Source organism: Columba livia, chromosome 1 (genome assembly GCF_036013475.1).
Source record: "Columba livia isolate bColLiv1 breed racing homer chromosome 1, bColLiv1.pat.W.v2, whole genome shotgun sequence".
NCBI lineage: Eukaryota > Metazoa > Chordata > Aves > Columbiformes > Columbidae > Columba > Columba livia.
The window spans coordinates 143589229-143611300 of record NC_088602.1 but is presented as its reverse complement, the minus strand read 5'-3'; the positions used below and the strand labels follow the sequence as shown (position 1 = coordinate 143611300).

At 41.6% G+C, this 22072-nt stretch overlaps 1 protein-coding gene across 1 annotated transcript in view; it reads left to right on the top strand.

Moving 5' to 3' along the window:
• Positions 1-11: 11 nt before the first annotated feature.
• GALNT8 (polypeptide N-acetylgalactosaminyltransferase 8) overlaps positions 12-22072 on the top strand; it is a 39636-nt gene continuing 17575 nt past the window's right edge. The window contains exons 1-5 of the mRNA XM_065034456.1: positions 12-7227; positions 7586-14429; positions 17097-17385; positions 19369-19535; positions 20629-20812. Coding sequence (XP_064890528.1) covers positions 14237-14429; positions 17097-17385; positions 19369-19535; positions 20629-20812 — 833 coding nt within the window. The 5' untranslated portion in view covers positions 12-7227; positions 7586-14236. The remainder of the gene's footprint in view (positions 7228-7585; positions 14430-17096; positions 17386-19368; positions 19536-20628; positions 20813-22072) is intronic.

Here is a 22072-nt window from a genome sequence, read left to right as displayed (position 1 = left end):
GACGGGAGGAAATGTGTCTTACCACTAGTCGGTTTTTCCCTTAGCTCTCAAAGCAAGCGTGTCACTGGGCTTTATTAAGTACTCAGGTAATTTGAATAATACTGTAGTTCAGGACTATGTGGCCTAGAACATGTCCTTTCTGGTACTGCCGCCTCGTCAGATTATGAGGTCTTAGATAAAGCCTCATTTTCAAGTTATTGATTTCTCTGTGCTTTGTTTTCTGCCCTGAGCAGATTACTGAAAATGCCAGCTAAAATGGCACAAGCTGTTTATAACGTCAGGGAGCATCAATCGGATGTGTTAACAAGTTGTTACATGTCATCTGATCTCTTGTGATACTTAAGTGTGCTGTGGCTCATAGGTATGAGGAAAAGTATAATTTCTTCCATTTTTAAATGAGAGAGTCTATTTTTAGATGCTCAAAGCTTTTACGTGCTCAGACGTCATATTTCTTTTGGTAAAATGGATAAGCTTTACTTCAGGATTAAATATTTTCAATTGTTTCGAGATTAAGAAAAATCCCTGCCTGAATTTGATCAAGAACTGTGCTGTTTCCATATCCAAAGAGCTGCTGGAGGCTTTTGGTTATGTTTTGGCAGGGGTGTAGTTAGCTAGGGTACAGTTTAGAGTTGAACGGGTTCGTGCACAGGACTGAGAGCAGACACCTAGACCTTCTATATGCAGTGCAGTGTTCTGATGGTTTGAAGATGTTTCTTGAATTGAGGACTGAGCAGCTAGTTTTGGGAGTAGGCCAAATCACATTAACTAGTATGAGTTGAGATTGGTAGGAAAACTAGTTTTAAGCTGAGGCTGAGGAGAGGTAAAATGAATGACAGAACATCTTGTGTCTTCACCTCCAAGTTTCCCTACCACTTGCCTTTGTTGGATATGAAATTGGAGGGATGGAACTGGGACAAGTTGGACAAATGAGTATCAAAAGTAGAAGTTTAATGGTAGAGGGGAGATGTGGAGACTGGGTTGGAACAGGTGATGAAAAAGGAGAGTAAGGAAGAAATAACAGACAGATTGAAAAAAAACGCAAAAAGGTTAAGATTATGGAAAGCACAGAAGTCTCTTGATTAAATCACACTGATTGCTGGAGCCGAAGATTAGAATCTCACTATTTCTGTATTATTGCCAAACTACTAAGAAAGTCCTGGGCAAACTATTTTTAAAATTCCAATAGTTTCCACATTTTGCTCTTCCACATAAAACCTACTGCTGCTAATGTTTACTCTGTTAGGATGAGGTGAGCTCTTGTGATAATACAAATTTTTTGATCCTGCTTACTATGCATTCAGTGTGGCTCTCCTGGATTGTTTATTTTTCTTTTGATAAGGTAAGTTCAGTTGTTATAGAATAAATCTGCAAATTCAAACATTCAAAAGCTAGGACAAACTGGAAGTGAAGTGCATATTGTTAATAATATGATCCTCAACTTTCCTTATTTTTTTGAACTTCAAACTTTTTTCCATAAGACCTTAACTGTAATAAGTAGCTCTGTTAGTGCTCATTTAATATGTGTGGCCCTAATGCTAATTCATTGCATGTTATTTACATCTTGCTGTGAAAACATTTTTGCAGGTGCCACATAGAGCAACACAGAGATATGTAATTGTCATTATAGTCCTGTTTGACCAACAAGGAGTTTCCATTTTCAGATGGCAAACTGAGACAGAAAAACCTGTCAAAGCTAATCCTGTAATGTTGGGTGCTGATGCTGAGAATACTTACCATAATGTGGTGATTTTTTTTTTCTATTCAAAGCACAGCTTTTCCCATGGCTTCAGTTGCACCACAGACCATTCTTAGAGGATCTTAATTCAGCCAGCCATTAGGCGGAGAAACATGCAGGTGATGAATACCCATTAAAGGTTTGCTTTAAACAGCCTGCTCCACATCCAAGGGCGCGTCATGTTAGTGTTGAGCTGCTGCTACAAGTTTCGTTTTCCATGGTACTTTGCCTTACATAGCACTTCTGCTTCCTACCTTGTAGAAATTACAGTGTGATTTCTCATTATTTATCCTTCCAAAGTAATTTCTGTAGGGTTCTTCATTGTTAAAAAAGGTCGCTTATTTTGTTATACAGTCCAGAATACAAAATTTCTATAATTCAGCTTAATCTGTGATTTTTATCCCTACTCATTTATCAATGAGAGTATCTTCCTTCTTATCCTGTTCCTAGTTTCTCAGCTTGCAATAATGTTTTAGCCACTCTTCAATTTGCAAAGTACTGAATGTCCTGTAAATGTGTGGACTCGGGCACATTTTTAATGCCTTTGTGCAGGGTGTCGCTCAGAAGACTATGGAAAGAGGGGGCTGTTGTTCCCGACCCTTGCCACAAGAGGTCACTAGTAGAGCAGAAAGTGGCAACGGTCTTTAAACGTGCTGGGTGCCTTTACTTTTTTGCAGCCTGTCTCCTGCTCAGGCTTTGCTGTTTCTTATCTCTGTTCTTCGCCAGCCTGTGGCCGGAAGGATGTCCAGAAAGGGATTTTCTGGTCAGACTCAAAACTGTACATTGACAAATTTAGGTACAGTGACATAATAATACATGGCACAGGTACAGGTACCATCTCTCTCCTTTCCCAACAGAGTCTAATAATCTAATCTGTAACCCCCCTTCAGCCTGCTCTAGAGGGTCTTGTGAGAAAGCAGACCCTTTGCAGCATCTGTTTATGGACCAGATAAATTGTATTTGCTTGGCTGTGTGCGCACTTAGGAGATGAATTGTTATGGACCATCAAGGACTGAAGAGCTGGTGAAAGCAATCATACTGACAGTTGTGTTAGATATATCTATGTGTGTATATATGTGTGTGTGCATGTACATAGATATGTATGTATACATGCTGCCTCTCACCTTGGACTATCTAATGGAAAGTATGTGCATTTCCCTGGGACTGGGAAGAAAGGAGGAAATAGCACATAGGTGTCACTGAAACATCACGTCTCACTTTTGGCACTCAGCTAGCCTGAAAGGAAAAAGCAACACTTCTGGTCAATGTTGTTAACTTTTAGTTCACATGCTGCCTTTGAGCACCAGTATATCTTGGCTGATGTGAAGAGAAAATTATACGGAGTAGGAGAACATCATCAGAGATTATTCTAGTGGTTATGGTTTTATTAATATAAATTAGCGCACCTCTTTATTTTGAGTTCGTGTCAGAAATATTGATGGCCCTTATCCTTTATTGGGAAGGTAACTGCTAGTGTAATTTTTCGGTATGAAAGGAATCACAGAATAGTTTGGGTTGGACAGGACTTTCGAAGGTCGTCTAGTTCAACCCCCTGGCAATGAGCAGGGAGATCTTCAACTAGATCAGGTTGCTTGGAGCCCCATCCAGCCCTAGCTTGAATGTCTCCAGGGATGGGACATCTACCACCTCTCTGAGATCCCTGTGCCACCCTCATTGTAAAAAGGAAGTAGGTATGGAAGAAGGAAAAACAGGTAGCAAAACCAGAAAACATAACTACTTTGGGTTTTGAGATCCCCCTGCAAGTAGGACTGGAGGATACTTGCATTTTAGAAACAGTTTGTGTAGGTGGGAGTACTATCTGCATCTAAGGATGGAGAGGTGGCTTTGGACCTTATTGTCCTAGTTTCAGCTGGGGTAGACTTACTTCTGTTCCTATTAACTGGTATCATGCTGTGTTTTGGATTCAGTGTGAGAAAAATGTTGGTCATACACTGTTTTGGCTGTTGCCAAGCCATGTTTACACCAAGTCAAGGACTTTTCAGCCAGGAGGCTGCAGGTGCACATGAAGCTGGGAGTGGCACAGCCAGGGCAGCTGACCCAAACTGGCCAAAGGGATATTCCAGACCATATGACATCCTGCTCAACATGTAAAGCTGGGGGAAGGGGGGAAGATGAGGAGTTATAGCATTTATCTTCCCAAGTAACCGTTATGTGTGATGGAGCCCTGCTTGCCTGGAGATGGCTGAACACCTACTTGCCCATGGGTAGTGGTGAATGAATCCCTTGCTTTGCTTTTCTTGTGTGTGCGGCTTTTGGTTTACCTGTTAAACTGTTTTTCAGAATCACAGAATTTTAGGGGTTGGAAGGGACCTCAAAAGATCATCTAGTCCAATCCCCCGGCTGGAGCAGGAACACCTAGATGAGGCTACACAGGAAGGTGCCCAGGTGGGTTTTGAATGTCTCCAGAGAAGGAGACTCCACAACCTCCCTTGGCAGCCTGTTCCAGTGCTGTGTCACCCTCTTCTCATATTTAAGTGGAACCTCCTGTGTTCCGGTTTATACCCATTACCCCTTGTCCTACCGTTGGTTGTCACAGATAAGAGCCTGGCTCCATCCTTGTGACACTCACCCTTTATATATTTGTAAACATTAATGAGGTCGCCCCTCAGTCTCCTCTTCTCCAAGCTAGAGAGACCCAGCTCCCTCAGTCTTTCCTCATAAGGGAGATGCTCCACTCCCTTCATCATCTTTGTTGCCCTGCGCTGGACTCTCTCCAGCAGTTCCCTGTCCTTCTTGAACTGAGGAGCCCAGAACAGGACACAATATTCCAGATGTAGTCTCACCAGGGCAGAGTAGATGGGGAGGAGAACCCCCCTTCTAATAGACCCCATCTCAACCCACGAGTTTTCTCACTTTTACTGTTCTGATTTTTTCCCTTGTCCCACTGGGGTGGGGACTCAGCAAGTGGCTGTGTGGTGCTTAGTTGCTGGCTGGGGTTAAACTATGACATACACACATCCACACACAGAACTTGCGAAGACTGACTATGACCAGGGCGTACTTAGAAAACCAAGTTTCTGCAGAAGGTATCAATTTTCTGTGTTTAGTTCTAAGAGCTTTTCGGTTAAAATTAAATTTGATAGGGGGGAAAAGCAGAGGAATTTCATCTCATGTAAAAAGTGTAAAAAGTGTATGTTAATATAGAGTTATCCCTCGGAAGAAGGTGAAGGATGTCATTAACGTCTGGAGAGAAATTTTTAAAAAGCCTGATGTGCATAGTGATTCAAGGGCACTGGACACAGCTCTACAGCCTGAGGGTGAGAGCTGATCCTCAGCTGAGTGAGCTGGGGTGCTGCTCCCATCTGCCTCCTCCCTGGAGGGTAGACAGTTGTGTTCCTTCAAAGACTCTGTGTGTCCTAAGAACTCTGGTTTGGGCTTACCTTTTGGATTTAGTGCTAATTATGTGCATAATGATGCTGAAAATATGGTAACTCTTCAATTATGCTGTTTATAGTGTGTCACTCCATGTTGGAACAGGTGATTTTTATGGAATTAAGCCTCCCTGTTTGTTGCTTTTTTTTTTTTTTTTTTTTTTTTCCTCATACTTTTTCCTTTTTGATTTAACTTGGAAAGCCTTAAAACTTTCTTCACTTGCTTAGAGGGGAGGAGGTAGCAACTGAGAAGAGAATTCACACTGACAGCAATTATTCTGTAGTTCTGTCCTTGTTTCTCTCCGCTGCTTTACCTTCTTCCTTTCCTCCTCCCTGAAGTGATGCACATGGATACACAGTATATGAAATGAGGAGATTGGAGGACTACTGTATTTTATAGAATCATAGAATGGTTTGGGTTGGAAGGGACCTTAAAGATAGCCTAGTTCCAACCTACCTGCTGTGGGCAGGGACACCTTCCACTAAACCACGTTGCTCAAAGCCTCATCCAGCCTGGTCTTGAACGCTTCAAATGATGGGACATCCATCACTCCTCTGGGCAACCTGCTCCAATGTCTCACCACCCTAATGGTGAAGAATTTCTTTCTTCTATCTAATGTAAGTCTACCCTCTTTCAGTTTAAATCCATTACTTTTTGTCCTATCACTACCTGCCCTTGTAAAAAGTCCATCTCCAGCATTCTTGTAGGTCCCCTTTAGGTACTGGAAGGCTGCTCTAGGGTCTCCCCAAAGCCTTCTCCAGGCTGAACAACCCAAACTGTCTCAGCCTGTCTTCATAGGAGAGGTGCTTCAGCCCTCTGACCATCGTCATGGCCCTCCTCTGAACTTGCTTCAGCAAGTCTGTGTCCTTCTGCTGAAAACAGTACACCAGGTGGGGTCTCATGAGAGCAGAGTAGAGGGGCAGAATCACCTCCCTTGGTCTGCTGGTCACGCTTCTTTTGATGCAGTCAAAGGTACATTTGGCTTTTTGGACTGCAAGCACACATTGCTGGGTCATGTTCAGCTTCTTGTCAACCAACACCTCCAAGTCCTTCTCCTCAGGGTTGTTCTCAATCCATTCTCTGCTGAGCCTGTATCTCTGCTTAGGATTGCCCTGGCCCAGGTGCAGGACCTTGCACTTGGCTTTGTTGAACTTCATGAGGTTCACACAGGCCCACCTCTCAAACTTGTCAAGGTCCCTCTGCATGGCATCCCTTCCCTTCAGCATATTGACTGCACCACACAGCTTGGTGTAATCAGCAAACTGGCTGAGCATGCCCTCAGTCCCATTGTCCATGTCACCAACGAAGATGTTAAACAATGCAGGTGCCAGTACCAACCCCTGAGGAACACCACTTGTCACTGGTCTCCACCCGAACACAGAGTCAGTGACTGCAATTCTTTGAGTGTGACCATCCAGCCAATTCTTTATATACCAAGTGGTCCATCCATCAAATCCATGTTTCTCCAATTTAAAGACAAAGATGTCATGTGGGACAGTGTCATTTTGCACAAGTCCAGGTAGATGGTGTCAGTTGCTCTTCCCTTATCCACCAACGCTGTAACCCTATCATAGAAGGCCACCAGATTCTTCACGTATGATTTGCCCTTAGTGAAGCCACATTGGCTGTCACCATTCATGTGTTATTTTCCATGTGCATTAGCATAGTTTCCAGGAGGATCTGCTCCATGATCTTGCCAGGCACAGAGGTGAGACTGACTGGCCTGTAGTTCCCCAGATCTTCCTTTTTTCCCTTTTTAAAACTGGGGATTATATTTGTCCTTTTCTAGTCAGTGGGAATTTCACCAGACTGCCATGCCTTCTCAAATATGATGGATAGTGGCTTAGAAACTTCATCCACCAGTTCCCACAGGACCTGTGGATGCAACTCATCAGGTCCCGTGGACTTGTTCCTTAGATGGCCTTGAACCTGATGATTTCATACAGTGGGTAGTTAATCATTCTCCCAGTCCCTGCCTTTGCTCTCTGTGACTTGGGCAGTGTGGCTGGAGCACTTGGAAGTGAAGACTGAGGCAAAGAAGTCATTGAGTACTTCAGTCTTCTCTGTATCCTGGGTGACCAGGTCTCTCATTTCCTCTGGTAAGAACCCACGTTTTCCCTTGTCTTCCTTTTGTTACTGACTTAGCTATAGAAGCTTTTCTTAGATGCCCTTGATGTCCCTGGCCAGATTTCATTCTATCAGGTCTTCAGCTTTCCTAATCTGATTCCTGGCTGCTCAGACAATTTCTCTATATTCCTCCCAGGCTACCTGTCCTTGCTTCCACCATCTGTAGGCTTCCTTTTTGTGTTTCAGTTTGTCCAGGTGCTCCATGTTAATCCATTCAGGTGTCCTGGCATTTTTACCTGATTTCTTCTTTGTTGGCATGCATTGCTCCTGAGCTTGGAGAAGGTGTTCCTTTAACATTAAACAACTTTCCTGGGCCTCTCTTCCCTCCAGGGCTTTATCCCATGGTACTCTACCAAGCAGATCCCTGAAGAGGTCGAAGTCTGCTCTCCTGAAGTCCAGGGTAGTGAGCTTGCTGTGTGCCCTTCTCACTGCCTTAAGGATCTTGGTCTCCACCATTTCATGGTCACTGCATCGCAGGCTGCCCTTGAGCTCCACATTCCCCACCAGCCCCTCCTTGCTGGTGATAACAAGGTCCAACATAGCACCACTCCTCTGTCACTTGGTGAAGGAAGTAATAAAGTAAATGGGAGTGTTGTTAAAATTGATGAGTATTTTATGACAGTGCTAGTGTAGCCTCTTTGAGGTACGGAGACAGAAGGGAAGGCCACTGTTGAGATAGCTGGTAGCAGAGCTAACAATAGAGTGAAATGTGCTGCTGAGGCATCCTTATGTCCTTTTAATGGCCAGTTACAGCTTGGCACTCACCCTAAACACTCTTCTTTCTTGAAAAATCTTACAAAGGTGGTACTATCAAAATTTTTGTAATAAACAAATGAGACCTTTTGAGAAAATTCTGAATGAAACTAGTTCTAGATTCCTGTGAATCTCAACTTCTACTTTCCTTTGTGCTTTTTTAGGCCTGTTTTGACACACATTTCTATTTTGGCCTTTATGTGATCAGCAACAATAAATCACAGATGATCTGCTTCCAGGATTTTGGAGAGTGCTTTAATGTTGATAGGCAAAGCTTGTTTGATTGTTTATTGTTTGTTTGGCTTTTTTTTTGTTTGTTTTGTTTTGTTTGTTTGGGTTTTTTTAGCTGGTTGTTTGGTTCGTGGGTTTTTTTGGTGTTTTTTTTGAGGGGAGAGGTGAGGAGTGGGGGGGATGGTGGGTAAAAACTAGAAAATGGAAACTGCCTTTCTGTTATCACTAGGGAATCTCATCCAGGTCCCAGGGCTTTTGTTGTTGGGATCGTGATTTGGAGCAGGGCATACGGTGCCAAATTTGAGAAATATGTATAGTAACCCGTGCGCATTGGTTTGCCTTCTATATTGCCATGGTCTTGATTAGAATTAAATTTGCCGGTAGTCAGAGCTACTGGTTAGCAAATGCTTTTCTAGGTTTTCCACCTCTTCTGTAACTTTCTTGGCCAACACTTATTCTCTGGGCTGATAAAACTGTTTAAAATGGTATTAAATACTTTCCTTCAAAGTTTTCTGCTTTGTGAGTATATATGCCTATATGAAAGGATTGTTTTTCATACTTGAGTTTCCTGGTGCAATACAAGAAAGGATGACCCAACAAGTAAGAAGAAAGGAGATGGCTTCTGCAGAACAGTTAGAAAAATAAGAAAGTAATTTTGAGGGATAAGTTTTATCATGCCTGTATTTCTACCCTGTTGTTCATATTCCTTTGCCACTATTTTTGTTCTACCTGAAGAATCACAGAATGGATTGGGTTGGAGGGGACCCTCAAAGATCATCTAGTCCAACCCCTCTGCCGTGGACAGGGACATCTATCACTAGACCAGGTTGCTCAAAGTTTTATCCAATCTGGCCTTGAACACTTCCAATGATGGGGCATCCACAACTTCTCTGGGCAACTTTGTCCAGTGTCTCACCACCCTCATAATAACATTTTTTTCCCCTTATGTCTGACTTAAACCTACCCTCTTTCAGTTTAAAACTGTTGGCCCTTGTCCTGTCACTGCAGGTGCTGGTAAAAAGCCTCTCTCTGTCTTTCTTGTAACCCCTCCACTTTATATATTTAAAGGCTTCAAGCTGAACAGCCTTGACTCTCAGTGTTTTCTTCATAGGAGAGGTGTTCCAGAAGGTGGTCCTTCTCTGGACTTGCTTTAATGGGTCCATGTCATTTTTGTACTGGGACCCTCAAAGCTGGGTGCACCCTCCAGATGGGGTCTCAAGAGAGTAAAGGGTCACACTTTTTATGCAGCCCAGGATATGGTAGGACTTTTTATACGACAGGGCTTTTTATGCAGGCCAGGATACAAAATAGGGAGGTTAACAAAATTATGGGCATCAAAATATTTATATTCCAGTTGAAAAGTTTTCTTTCATGAAAACAGTTAAAAACAATTTTTGAATTGGCTCTGGTGAAATCTGTATGGTTGGGAATTAGCTGGAAATCACGTTGTTCAATCTTTAGCTGTCAACTCCAACTCCATTAATTTTGACCAATTTTCAGTTTGTGTTACTTTAAAACCTTGGTGGATAAATACATATAATTATGTATGAACAGCAAAATGAAAGAACATCAGTGAATGCAGAACATTTATGGAATACATATGTCAATATCCTAAAGTTTAATTACAAAATGTGTGGGTCCTGGCAGTGTTCCATCTCTTTTTCTCCAAAACATCCATTTGAATTCCTTCCAACAGGAAGAAGTGATTCAAATTGATGGGGGTTAAATGCTAACGTGGATTTACAGGCAACTGCAGAACGTTAAGAACTACAAACCAAATACAGTGACAACAGTATGCACATCCATAGTGTGAGTCTAGTGATTTAAAGAGAAGGAATGCCCAGGCAGAGTTTCATCTTAATGCAATTTTTTCCCTATGATTTGCAAGAGGAGTCAGGTAGTGCCTTAAGGACACTTGTAAATGTTTCTATATTAGAAAGTTGGCAGAGACCTGTGAGGATAATGGCAAGTGAATAGACTTTGAAGATGTTGTAAATGTGGACAGGAAAGGATCGAAACATGTCACTAAGGAAAAAATACAGCTTCTTGGGAAAAAATATGCTGAACAACTCTGAAGGCTGTAGTGCGTGACACACCCTGGACTGTTTCACAGAGTAAAAGTTGGAAGCATATCTTGGGATAGTGATGAAGGCCACAACTCTGTGTGTGGCAATGACCATTTATGCCAGTTCATGATCTGAGAGTAACTCTCCAGAGTTACCATTCCTGAAACCTATGGGTTGGGTTTAAATAATTTCAGAACCAATAAGAATATAAAGAGTGATTCACAACATCCTTTCTTGGCTGATGCAGGAATTTTTCTTGGTGTGGACCATCTCTTTCTACTCCATTTCCAATGCACTGTCCTTCCTTGTACTGGAAGGCTAGTGGTATCCCTAGGAGCCTGCTCTGGGTAGTGTTCAGTTTCTTTCTCAGAGGGTAAAAATTTTCCACTTTGGCAGAAGTGCCACTGACTTCAGCTCATGTAGGACTTTTGCTTGGTGTTTCCTTATGAGCTGTGGAGGGTGCTGAGTGTACTTGCCAGCAATCCCCCAAAATTCTGCCTTTTAGAAATCATTTCCCCTCCCACCTTTGTTCAGTGTATCACAGCGGTATCTGTGCTGTGATACAAAAACCAGTAAAGGATCACTCTTTGATCCTGAAAGTGAGTGGAGTGGTACAGTTCTTGTAGGCATGCTTTTCTCTCCCGTTGACCCAAGTATACCCAAAGCACACACAAAATGTTCGTATCACCAAAGAAGTATTTCATTGGTACTTTTAACCAAACATTGAGTATTTAAAAAATAAATAATTTTAAATACAGGGTATTTAAATACTATTGTACTACACTTGTGCTATTGAGGTATTCCTATGTGTTTACAGTGCATAGTACAGTACTTGTGGTTTAACCATGACCTGTGCAGTACAAAGCGCTCTTGGATCCCTCTGATTATCCTTTTTTTTTTTTCCCCTTCCTCTGGTTCTAAACCAGGCTGTGCAATAATATCGGAATAATATTTCAGCTGTGGTCTGAGCAGAGTTTACAGCCACCAGACTTACCTACCTTAGTTTTTTCTTTCCTAGGAAGAACCTCATTCTGTCATTTTTTTCTAGTCTTGTTTCTGTCCTGAGGTCCTTTATTTTTGTCTTTCCTGGATTTCCATAACGTTTTAACAAAAGAATAATCTTTATGGTTCATGAAAATACTTTTGTATTCTCTTTGTAAGTGTTCACGAAAAAAGTAAAATTGAAATGATTTTTTTCTTTAAAACAACCAACCTACTGTCGTACTGGGATTTGTCTTTTTATTTTTGCTTTCCTGCTCCCCCTTCTAACCCATGAAAGAAAAAAAAAAACCAAATCAACCAACCAAACAAACAAAAAAAACCCCAAAACAAAATATCTCTCTAGCAATACAGTCTTGGGAGCTTTGTGAAGCTACTGTCACCTTTTGTTTGCAAGCTATTCCTTGGAGCTCCTACATCCCTTAATTCAGCAGTGAACATGGTAAGTCAGTCATTTGACTTCTTGCTCTATGAAAAATTGCCATGGGAGTTAGAGAAGCAGGACGGTTGTCTAAGCTTCTTTGGCCTGCGATGTTTTGTAACCAGGAGCTTCAGTGAGCAGCTGAAGGATTTTTACCCAGAGAAATTTAGTTTCTCATGCATTTGTGTCTTGTGTTTGGTTTCTCAGCTGTCTAACAGGGCGTCAGCACTTCATTTTGTCCCTGTTCTGGTGTTTGTCATTCTCTTTGCCATTGAACTAACTGGTGTGTAAGGCTTAAACTTATGCTGTAGTCTTTCTGCAAGTGGGTAAATGGCAGGGTCTCTTCTCTGTGGAGTTGCCTACTGTCTTTGGCCAATGGAATTGGGACTTATTAGGGGCATAGTGACAGAACTGAGTGAAAATGAAAACAAAAGCTATTTGTTGGTCTCCAATGTTGCCGGTATGATCCTTGCCTGTTTCTCATTTCTATGCTCCTATGCTTTATAGCCTTATGTATGTTTTGTATAGGAAAGAGAGATTTAGCTATTGGTTTGTGATAAGCTCCAGGTCACCTGTTCAGTTGTCAAGACTTGATTTCACTCACTCTGGTCACTCCAGTTGCTGGCACAACAGGCACACGGTCCTTCTGACCTGTGATCTCCAGTTGCTGGCACTTAGAGCTCCAAGCACACAAATGCACGCAGAACGGAGTCCCTCACTCGGGAGTATGCTCAGAAATGAAGTTTGATAATAAGACAGGACAGATCAGGTACAAGGCATGGCCAAACAAGCAAACTGACCATCCACTCATTCTTCCATGTTTGTTCCTCCTCAAACGACCTTGCTCCATTTTATTTCCTGCCTTTAGTTCCTTTCCTAAGCATCCTGTAGTTCCTGTACAATCTGCAAATACATTTCCTAGCATTCCCAAGGAAATAAAACAGCTACGACTCAGCATCTGAACTTCAGGAAACACTTACTGTGTGAGGGTGACTGTTCACTGGCACAAATTTCCCAGAGAAGTGATGTACTCTCCATCCCTGGAGATTTTCAGAAGCCATCTGGACATGGTCCAGGGCAAACGGGCTCAACCACTCTGCGTTTCTGTGCAGGCGGATTTGTCAGGTGGACAGTCGCACTGCCTAGGAGCATTTGCAACATCCAGCTTGTGGGAAAACTTGCGAGGACAAAGAAATGCAAGTGAATAGCAAAGAGATCCATAGATCCATCTATCTTGCCTTTTTTTTCCTTGAGAAATGATCTCCGTTTTGTTGTTGTTGTTTTTTTTTTTGTGTGTGTGTTTTTTTTTGTTGTTGTTGTTTTTTTGTTTTTTTGTTTTTTTGTTTTTCCTTATACCCCCCTCTTCCCCCGGCTCCTTTTTCATTTCCATCAACACTTAACATAGTAGAGGAATCTTGGCATGTATGACTGTTTTGTTTTTCAGTAGCCTTGGTTCTTTTTTTCTTTTCACATTTATCAGGCCAAAGTTTGATGTTTTCTAGGAAGGGAAAAGAAAAAAGAAAAGGATTGTACACTAGTGATGTGAATTTGAAGCAATGTTTACAGCAATATGTATCTGGCATAACTGTTAGAGTTTCTGTAACAGGGGCTGCAGGGCTGCCCTGGGGAGGAAGAGGCCATGAAGAAAGTGCATCAGCCTTAGGGTAGGAGACATGCAGAGGGGACTCCTGAGGAGGAGACCTGGGGTTGCAGACACACTTTCGGAAGGAGATGCTTCTGAAGGGACTGTGGCCTGTGGGGGACACACATTGAGGCAGGCACAGCCCTGAGGGACTGTGGCCAGCAGATGACCACACTGGGACAGCAGTGCTAGGAAGCATAAAGCAGCTTGGTGGTTCTATGGAAAGGAAAGCTCTGTATGCTAGTTATTGTTGTGAACAGTACTTAAAATTCATGTATGTGTGGGAGGCAAAACTGGCTGGGTTTTAGTGGTGGTGAACTGCAGGAATGGCCTGTGTGGGAGAGGACTATGAAGTGCCCTATACCAGTCACAATTGCTTCCAGACAGCTCAAAAACTGATGGAAGATCCATTTTAATGTATATTCTCACATTTTTATTTGATTAGATTCCCAATTCCCCAGCTGCTAATGACCAGAAAGTGTAGAATTGACTTGCAGTTTATTCCTACTGTCTTTGGGTCTACAGATGCTTTGTTGTGTGACAGGTTTTCTAACTTTTACACGGCAGCCCTGCACTTCCTACGGCATCACATGCTCACTCCGTTCACGTCACTCATTACATGAGCCAGTGAGAGCTGCACACCTTCTCTGACATCAATAACTCATACATGCAAGAGAAAACACCTGTAAGCTGTACCTTATCATCAATAGTTCTATGACTCATTAGACTTAATTACTTCATCTGAGCAGTCTTAGCTCTCAGTCAAGTACAGGCAATTTCAAACGTTGTGTTTGGCAAGAAGACTCAGTGCAGACACAGAACCACAAACTTCAAACAGCTGCAGAACACTGAGTTTCTTTAAGCTTACAATGGCACCCTGGAAGAGACCGCATAGAGTTGCACTGTTAATCTTGATCACAGGTTTTGTATGTTATCTCGTACACTTATTCCAAGATCAAGGAAAAGGAAAATGTGATTCCTTGGAAGATAATCCTCGATCTCTGAACCCAGATATCATCATTCAAAGACTGGATCATTTGGATGGGAACATTTATAATCTCTGTAAGTAAAATGCCATGCTGCTTTACTTTTTGAGGATTAGGTATCTATATTTCCTGAAGGACAGAATAACAGATAGTAGTGATAATGTTTGCTTAGATTCCCCTGAACGCTATTGATTTTTTCTTTTTCTTGCAGTCTTGAAAAATATTTGTTAGCTTCTCTACTTGCACAAGAAAAAATAAAGTCTTTCATGATCATCATGGTTTTTTGCATAATAGACCTTGAACTCTTTTAGAAGTGGTAAGCAATTTTTAGGTCGTTGTACCAGCCTACTAACCTCAGGTGGCTGTTGTTCTTGTCATTATTTTGTTTGCTATGAAATGCTACCTTTAAGAGAAACAGCTTCCTCTGCGTGGGTGAGCAACAACAGGACCTGTGACTCAGTCGTTTGCCTTTGTGTACCTTGAGCATAGACACAAGAGAGTTTTAGTTTGTGCCAACTGCCTTTTGTCCTCTCGCTAGACACCAGGAAGACAAAGACTTATGAAGAGTCTTCCACCATCTATGTTAGGCCCTCTCATAAGAAGTTTACATACATCAGTAAGTCACCCCCTGTCCCCAAGCCTTGTCAGGCTCACCTTGTATAGGAGATGCTCCAGTCTCGTAATCATCTTAGTGGTTCTTTGTAGGATTTGCTCCAGTATGTCCATGTGTCTTTTGTACTGAGGATCCTGGAAGTGGACACAGCACTCCAGGTGTGTCCTCACCAGTTCTGAGTAGAGGGGAAAGATCACCTCCCTCCACTCGCTCTTTCTAACACAGCCCAGGGTACCTTTTGTCCTTCTTTGTCATGAGAGTGCACTGTTGGCTCATGTTCAGCTTGGTGTCCACCAGGATCTCCAGGTCCTTGTCTGCAAAACTGCTTTTCAGCCAGTGCTGGTCCATGGGGTTGTTCCTCCCCAGGTGCAGGACTTTGCACCTGCCTATGTTGAACTTCATGAGGTTCCTGTTGGCCCATTTCTTAAGACTTCTGAGGTCCCTCTGAATGGCAGCAGAACTCTCTGGTGTGTCAGCCACTCACACTTTGGTACCACAGGCAGACATGATGAAGGTGCACTGTGCCCCATTTTCAAGGTCAGTAGTAACAAGAATAGTGTAGCCAGCAGGTCTAGGGAAGTGATTGTCCCTCTGTATTCAACACTGGTGAGGCCCCACCTCGAATCGTCTATTCAGTTTTGGGCCTCTCACTACAAGAAAGACACTGAGTTCAGAGGAGGGCAACAAAGCTGGTGAAGAGTCTGGAACACAAGTCTGATGAGGTGTGGCTGAGGGAACTGGGGCTGTTTAGCCTGGAGAAAAGGAGGCTGAGGGGAGACCTTATCACTCTTTGCAAATACCTGAAAGAAGGTTGTAGCATGGAGGGTGTTGGTCTCTTCTCCCAAGTAGCAAGTGATAGGATGAGAGGAAATGGCATCAAGTTGCACCAGGAAAGGTTCAGATTAGATATTAGGAAAAATTTCTTCACAGAAAGGGTTGTGAAGCACTGGAACAGACTGCCCAGAGAAGTGGTGAAGTCACCATCCCTGAAGGGGTTTAGAAGATGTAGAGATGAGGCTCTTAGGGACAGGATTTAGTGCTAGATTTAGGTTATGGTTGGACTCTATGGTCTTAAGGGTCTCTTGCAAATAAAATGGTTCTATGATTCTATTTTAAAACAGTGTTGGAACCTGTATTGACCCCTGGGATACACCACTAGTGGCTGGTCTCCATCTGGACTTTATGCCACTGATTACAACCTTCTGATCCTGGCAGTTCAATCCCCCTTGCTATCCACTTACCTAGTGCATGCTTCCTCAACTTGTGCAGGAGGATTTTGTGAGAGGAGGCATCAGACTTTAAACAACATCCATTCCTCTTCCCTTATTCACCAAGACAGTAATTTAACTCTAGTAAGCTTTAACTCTACAAGTTTTTCTGTGCCATTTTTGTATGGCACAGTCCAGTATTGTGAACTTAACAAGACCTTGAGAGATCAGTATTTATGTGTTCAAAGGTTTCTGATAGAGCAGAAATCAAAAATGGCAATAAAGTTTTCAAAAGATGATGCAAAGGGCTTATTTCTTGTATTTACCTTCAAGAAAAATATGTCCTAAACAACCTCACACAGGCTCTGTGCATTTTATTTGTGGCACAATATTGTGAACCTAACAACACTCTAAGAGGTCAGGGTTCACCTTGTTCAAAGGCTTCAAAACAGAAATAAAAATATTCCAGTAAGCTTATTAGAGGAGATGGCAAAGGGCTCATTTACTGTATTCACCCTAAAGATAAATATAGTAACAACCTGACTTAGATGGGAATCCCATTATGTATCCTGAGAAGATTAATGTAACTCAAGCACAACATCATGGAAGTTACTTGGGCCTGATTTAACAATCTGCGTGTTGCCTCTACTCTTGGGTTTCTCCACTGTTTCCAGTGCAGTGTCCCTTGCTCTGTGCTCATGCAGTTGAGAGCAAAATCTGACGTAGGGTATTGTGAAATGTGATTAAAAACTGTCCTCGTGTCAGAGGGAGGCTCTGATGCTACTCTTATGTGAATATCAGTTTAGTTGTAACTTCGTGGTTTTCTTGAACTGCAGTTTATAAGGAGAATTTGGCTCAGTTATGATGATGGAGTGTGTTCTCACTTGCTGTTATAGTCAATCTTTTTCTTATTTTCAATCAGCAAAATCAGTGGAAGCATTACATGAAAATATAAAACAAATAGAATATGATCTGAAGCTGCAAGATAACTCCAAGACTGAAGTACGCCAAGCTGACAATGCAAAGGGGGAAAAGAAGATTGTACACAGTTTGCTCTACCCAGACTCATTTTTGTTCAAACGCTGGGGTACGCATTTAAGGGAAGAGGAGCAAACTGTTGCACAGAATCTGTTCATAAAATATGGGTATAATGTTTATCTCAGTGACCGGCTACCTCTGGATCGACCTATCAGAGACACCAGATCTCCCAGGTACAGTATAAGCCCTCTCTACATCCACAAGAAGACATGAAATTGAAATTTCTCTCTACTTCCATCTCAAGTTATCAGAGTCTGAGAATTAATTACTTGGAAAATATAGTGGGGTAATCATCTAAAGGATTAAGATGTAGGTAAGCATTACACTTTATAAGAGGAAGCCTAAGGGATTTTTCTAGGAATCAGTTGGTTCTCAAAGCCAATAGATAATGTTTTTTAAGCAGACCAGTGGTATTGTTAGTAGCAGAACCAGTTTTACAAAATGTTCCTGAAAGGAACTGGGAACTGGGAGCTGGCATAAGTAATCATTCAAATCCTCATAAGGAACCAGTATCTGTTAAAAAAACGAACTTTTTTTTCTGTTAGTATGATAAGATTTATTGCAATCTGGGTGTGAATTAACAACATTGTACTTGGGAAAAGGGGAGTTGTCTTACTGGCAGCCCTCTGGAACATGCAAAGAGCAGGTTATGCAACTGGTTCCTCATTGTACTGCTTCAATGGAGCTGTTTCCACCTAGGGCAGACAGTAATATTTTGCCCTTGAGTGCAGTTGTCCTCTGGGTCTTGGATCAAGCCTCAGCTCTGGCACATAATGACAGTTTGCACATGTTTCTCAGTTCCTAGCATCTGAAGTAGTGTGAGGGCTGTATAGCAGCTTCCAGAGTGAATTTCAGGGGGACTTTCTGTGCAGCATATCTTTGGGTGCTCAGGGAGAAGGTGTGGAGTTGTGTGAGGGCATAAAGTGGTGATTCAGTCACAGATCCTTCTGAGGCAGCTCCAAGCTGAATGATCCCCACTCTGCTGTGGGATCATTTTGGAGAGAACTGCTTGGAGCAGTCACCGCAGAGGTGGCTGGAGCAAACGCATGATTAGCCTGTGTGGTGCCAAAGGGTGGCTTGCAGTGCCTGGTGCTCTTTCACCTCTCTATGAAGATATATTTGCACAGGCAGCCTTTTGCAGATATCCACGCAGGCTCTCGAACTAATGGGTAATGAATCTAATGGAGGAACTCCCACAAAAACGCATTCAATTCATGCACAATTGCCACATGAGAGATCTACTTGGAGCATGAGCTTGCCTCCCAGAGAGCTACCTTATGCAGCTACAGAACTCAGGTAGTCTTGAGTATTGCTTTCCTGAGTATGTTTCTAAGGGGAGGGAACGATCAGTCCGATAATCCAGCTATACTCTCTTGTCTTCCCTAGAGGGAGTTAGTGCTCAGCACTAATGAAGAAGACCCAGTCCTCACCATCTGCCTGGTGGCCAGGATGTTAATTAGCAGACCTGATAAATATCCCAAATATATACTTTAAAAAAAATTATGGTAAACAGGAAGTACAGAGGTAGTCAGGTTTACTTCAGTACTGGAAACAATTTATTCTGGAGTAGCATGGAGTTTCACAAGGCCTGATTTACTCTGTAAGAAGGATTTTTGAAGCTTTTTAAAGAACTTCTGAAGAGATTCTTTGTCCAAGGGAATCCTTCTCCCGTGGCAGTTAAGTACAGCTAGACCTACCTTGCTCTTCTTCATTGCACATACAAAAGCATTATTGTCTAATTTGCTTTTGTCTGCTGTCAAGTTTGGCTATTGTCACATAAATGCAAAAGCCATTTGCATTGTAAGTGCAAAAAGCCAAATCTCTCACATGTCCACTACCTTGTAAGTTAATCACCCCTGGCTTAGTCAACTGTATTCTTTATTTTCAATTTTTATAAGCATTTTGGATTGAGAAACAGTAATTATTCTTCCTTATTGTTTTAGCAGAAATTTTCATTTTACCCAAATGGTTTATATACATACATAACACAACTCAAATGAATAATTAAACTTAGATTTGGGAATTCCTTTTTTTTTATCACTCATGCTGTTTTTCACTAAATGTTTTAAGCCCAACATCCTAATTCTGCCTTCTTGCAGCTACCTTGCTCTCTGAGTTTCTTTAGAAACTGTACTAAAGTTGTTCTTCTTTTACAGCTGTAAAACGAAAAAATATCCAAAAGACCTTCCAACACTCAGTGTTGTGCTTATATTTCTGAACGAAGCACTGTCAATCATCTTACGTGCAATTACTAGTATAATTAAGCGAACGCCTTCTCATTTATTGAAAGAAATCATCCTGATAGATGATTACAGTTCAAATGGTAAGTGAAGAGAAGGCATGGAGTCTGGCCAATTTATGCCTCTGTTGTGTTAAATGACTATTGGTGGCCTTTTGAGTGCACCCAGAGTAGACCACTCAAAATTAAGAAGTAAATTGAGTATAAGAAAAACACAAAACAAAACCCAAACCCAAACAAAACAAAACCCAACCATCCAACCAAAAAACATCTCCAAACCTTAACAGTCTGAAAAAAAAAAGGCAGCTAATAAGGAACAGGATGATGATTTGCAAGTATTTGAAAAGGTTAAAAATTGAAGTGATTGAGTATTTATCACAACTGGCTCATCAGGTACAGCACCAAATTAAGAGTATGCCAAGAAAACCATCTCTGTAGGTGTCTAAAATAATTCTTCAAAGAGTAGTATCTTGGGTTGTGGAAAATACTCCTAGAGGAGGAAGTGGGTGCATCATTGTTCTTAAAATTGAGCTGAACAAAGCATTGTAAAATCACCTAGAAATAGTCCTGCCCCTGATCTTAAAGGTGGTCTGTTTGATTTCTCCTGTTTCCAAGGCATCGTAGCTACTAGAAAAGCATGTTAGTCTGAGCAGAGCAAGAGTTTAAGTGGATTTCCAAAATGATACCAAGAGATCCCAACTTTCTACTCCTTTTCTCTGACGCTATTGTGTTCTTTGGTGAGGAAGTTGTCATACCTACAGCTCTTTTAGAAGCATTTCACGTTTTCAGGGCTTATTTTCTCTTTTCATTTCCATATGGTAGAAGATACATACAGAAATCACTGCACTAAGATAGCTATTTTGTTGCTGTTATGGCACATGTCTAAAGTTTCTACATGCTGATGTATTTTTGTACACTTTAGAAGCCACACAATAACATTATATGTAAAGGAAATTTAGGTAGTCAAGTGAATGCCTGGAATGGAAGCTGTTTTAAAAAATAAGCCTCTTGAATTCATGAGTACCCGAATAATTTTACCTGTTATGTTAGAAAGAGGAAATCAATTTCTGATCTGGAATCGGGAGAAGTTGGAAAGCCATTACCAACATGATCTTCTCTATTTCCTAATACTGATTAACTTTTTTGTTTTTTTTTAATAATTAAAATGTGGTTTTAGATGATCTGAAAGAACCTTTGGAAAAACACATCAAAAATTACAATACTAAGCATCCTGGACTGCTGAAGATCATCAGACATCAGAAAAGACGAGGCCTAACACAAGCTCGGATTTCTGGCTGGGAGGCATCAACCGCAGATATTGTTGCAATTTTAGATGCCCATGTTGAAGTGAACATGGAATGGTAAGACTATGAAGGCTGGAGAGTTTCTGACACAGGGAGAGGGAGGTGGGCAAGGAGTATAACTTCGTAGCTGGGCCAGATGTCCCATGTGTGGTTCTCCTTTCTGACTTGCCACATGTTAATTGACAGCCACAAAATCATTTATTTCTGAGAGGAAAAGGGATACAATTGTTTGAAATAAACACCAAAGCAGACAAGTAGCAGAGTAAGCTGTTTAGTGAAGAAGAAGAGATAAATGCCTACCTTCTCTGTATATTTATTTCACTACTTCATGCAGTGAAAAAACATAAGAATGATGCAGGTTGTTTAGTTGCATACCAGCAACTTTGGACCTTTATAAGTGTGTTAGGCAGCCATAATACCGAATGACTTTAAAATGGTTTGGTTCTTATTACAGTTTTGACTCATGTTTATTTACTGTTACCTGCTAGTTTAATAGTGCAGGTTCTATAGCTCTGTAGGACTCTTTGCAAAGGGAGACAAACAAGCATCTGATGGTGGGTATTCATGTTCTGTTAAGTAGTGATGTCTGTGGTACTGTTTTGTGTGAAATCTCTATGTTCTCTCTCCTCTGGGTTGTTGAATTCACTGGCTATTGTCTATTTGTCTCGCTTTCTGGGAGCTGTTACAATCTTAAAAGTAATACTGAAATCCTTTAGTCATGGCTTTCAGGACTCAATGGGATAGGTTTGGCTGTTGAGACTACGTAGGGAGAGACAAGGTGACTTCCTCTAGGCTTAACAGTGATTGAGGTTCAGCAAAAAGATTCCCTCTATTGGAGTCCAATACTCTCTGAGCGGGTTCTTTTAGATATTCTACATGGAGAAGGTTTAACATTTTCATTCAAACTTTACTTATTTGAAGATATTTGACGTTACACAAGGTTTTGGTTTAGAAAAGTGATACAGTAATATGCTGAAATCACAACACAAGCACAATATAGCAATTGTAGTATACTGCTGAACTGTAATACAAATATGATTCACATTACAGTTCTCTATATGTTCACCATCAAGATGCTGGACATCCCTAGTTGCTGGGAAGGAACACATGGATTGAATCCAACTCAAGCACATTGCTCTCTTCAAAATTCATTTTGCTGGGTGTTCAGTTTTCATACTCTATGTCGGGCTGTGCCACATATACACTTTCCCCATGTTCGTCTAGCTGACTCAGGATGATAATAATTTCTGTTGGTTATTTTAGGAAGGCCTTGTACATAAGCAGTTCCTCCACTTAATTGATATTGCCATTTATCTA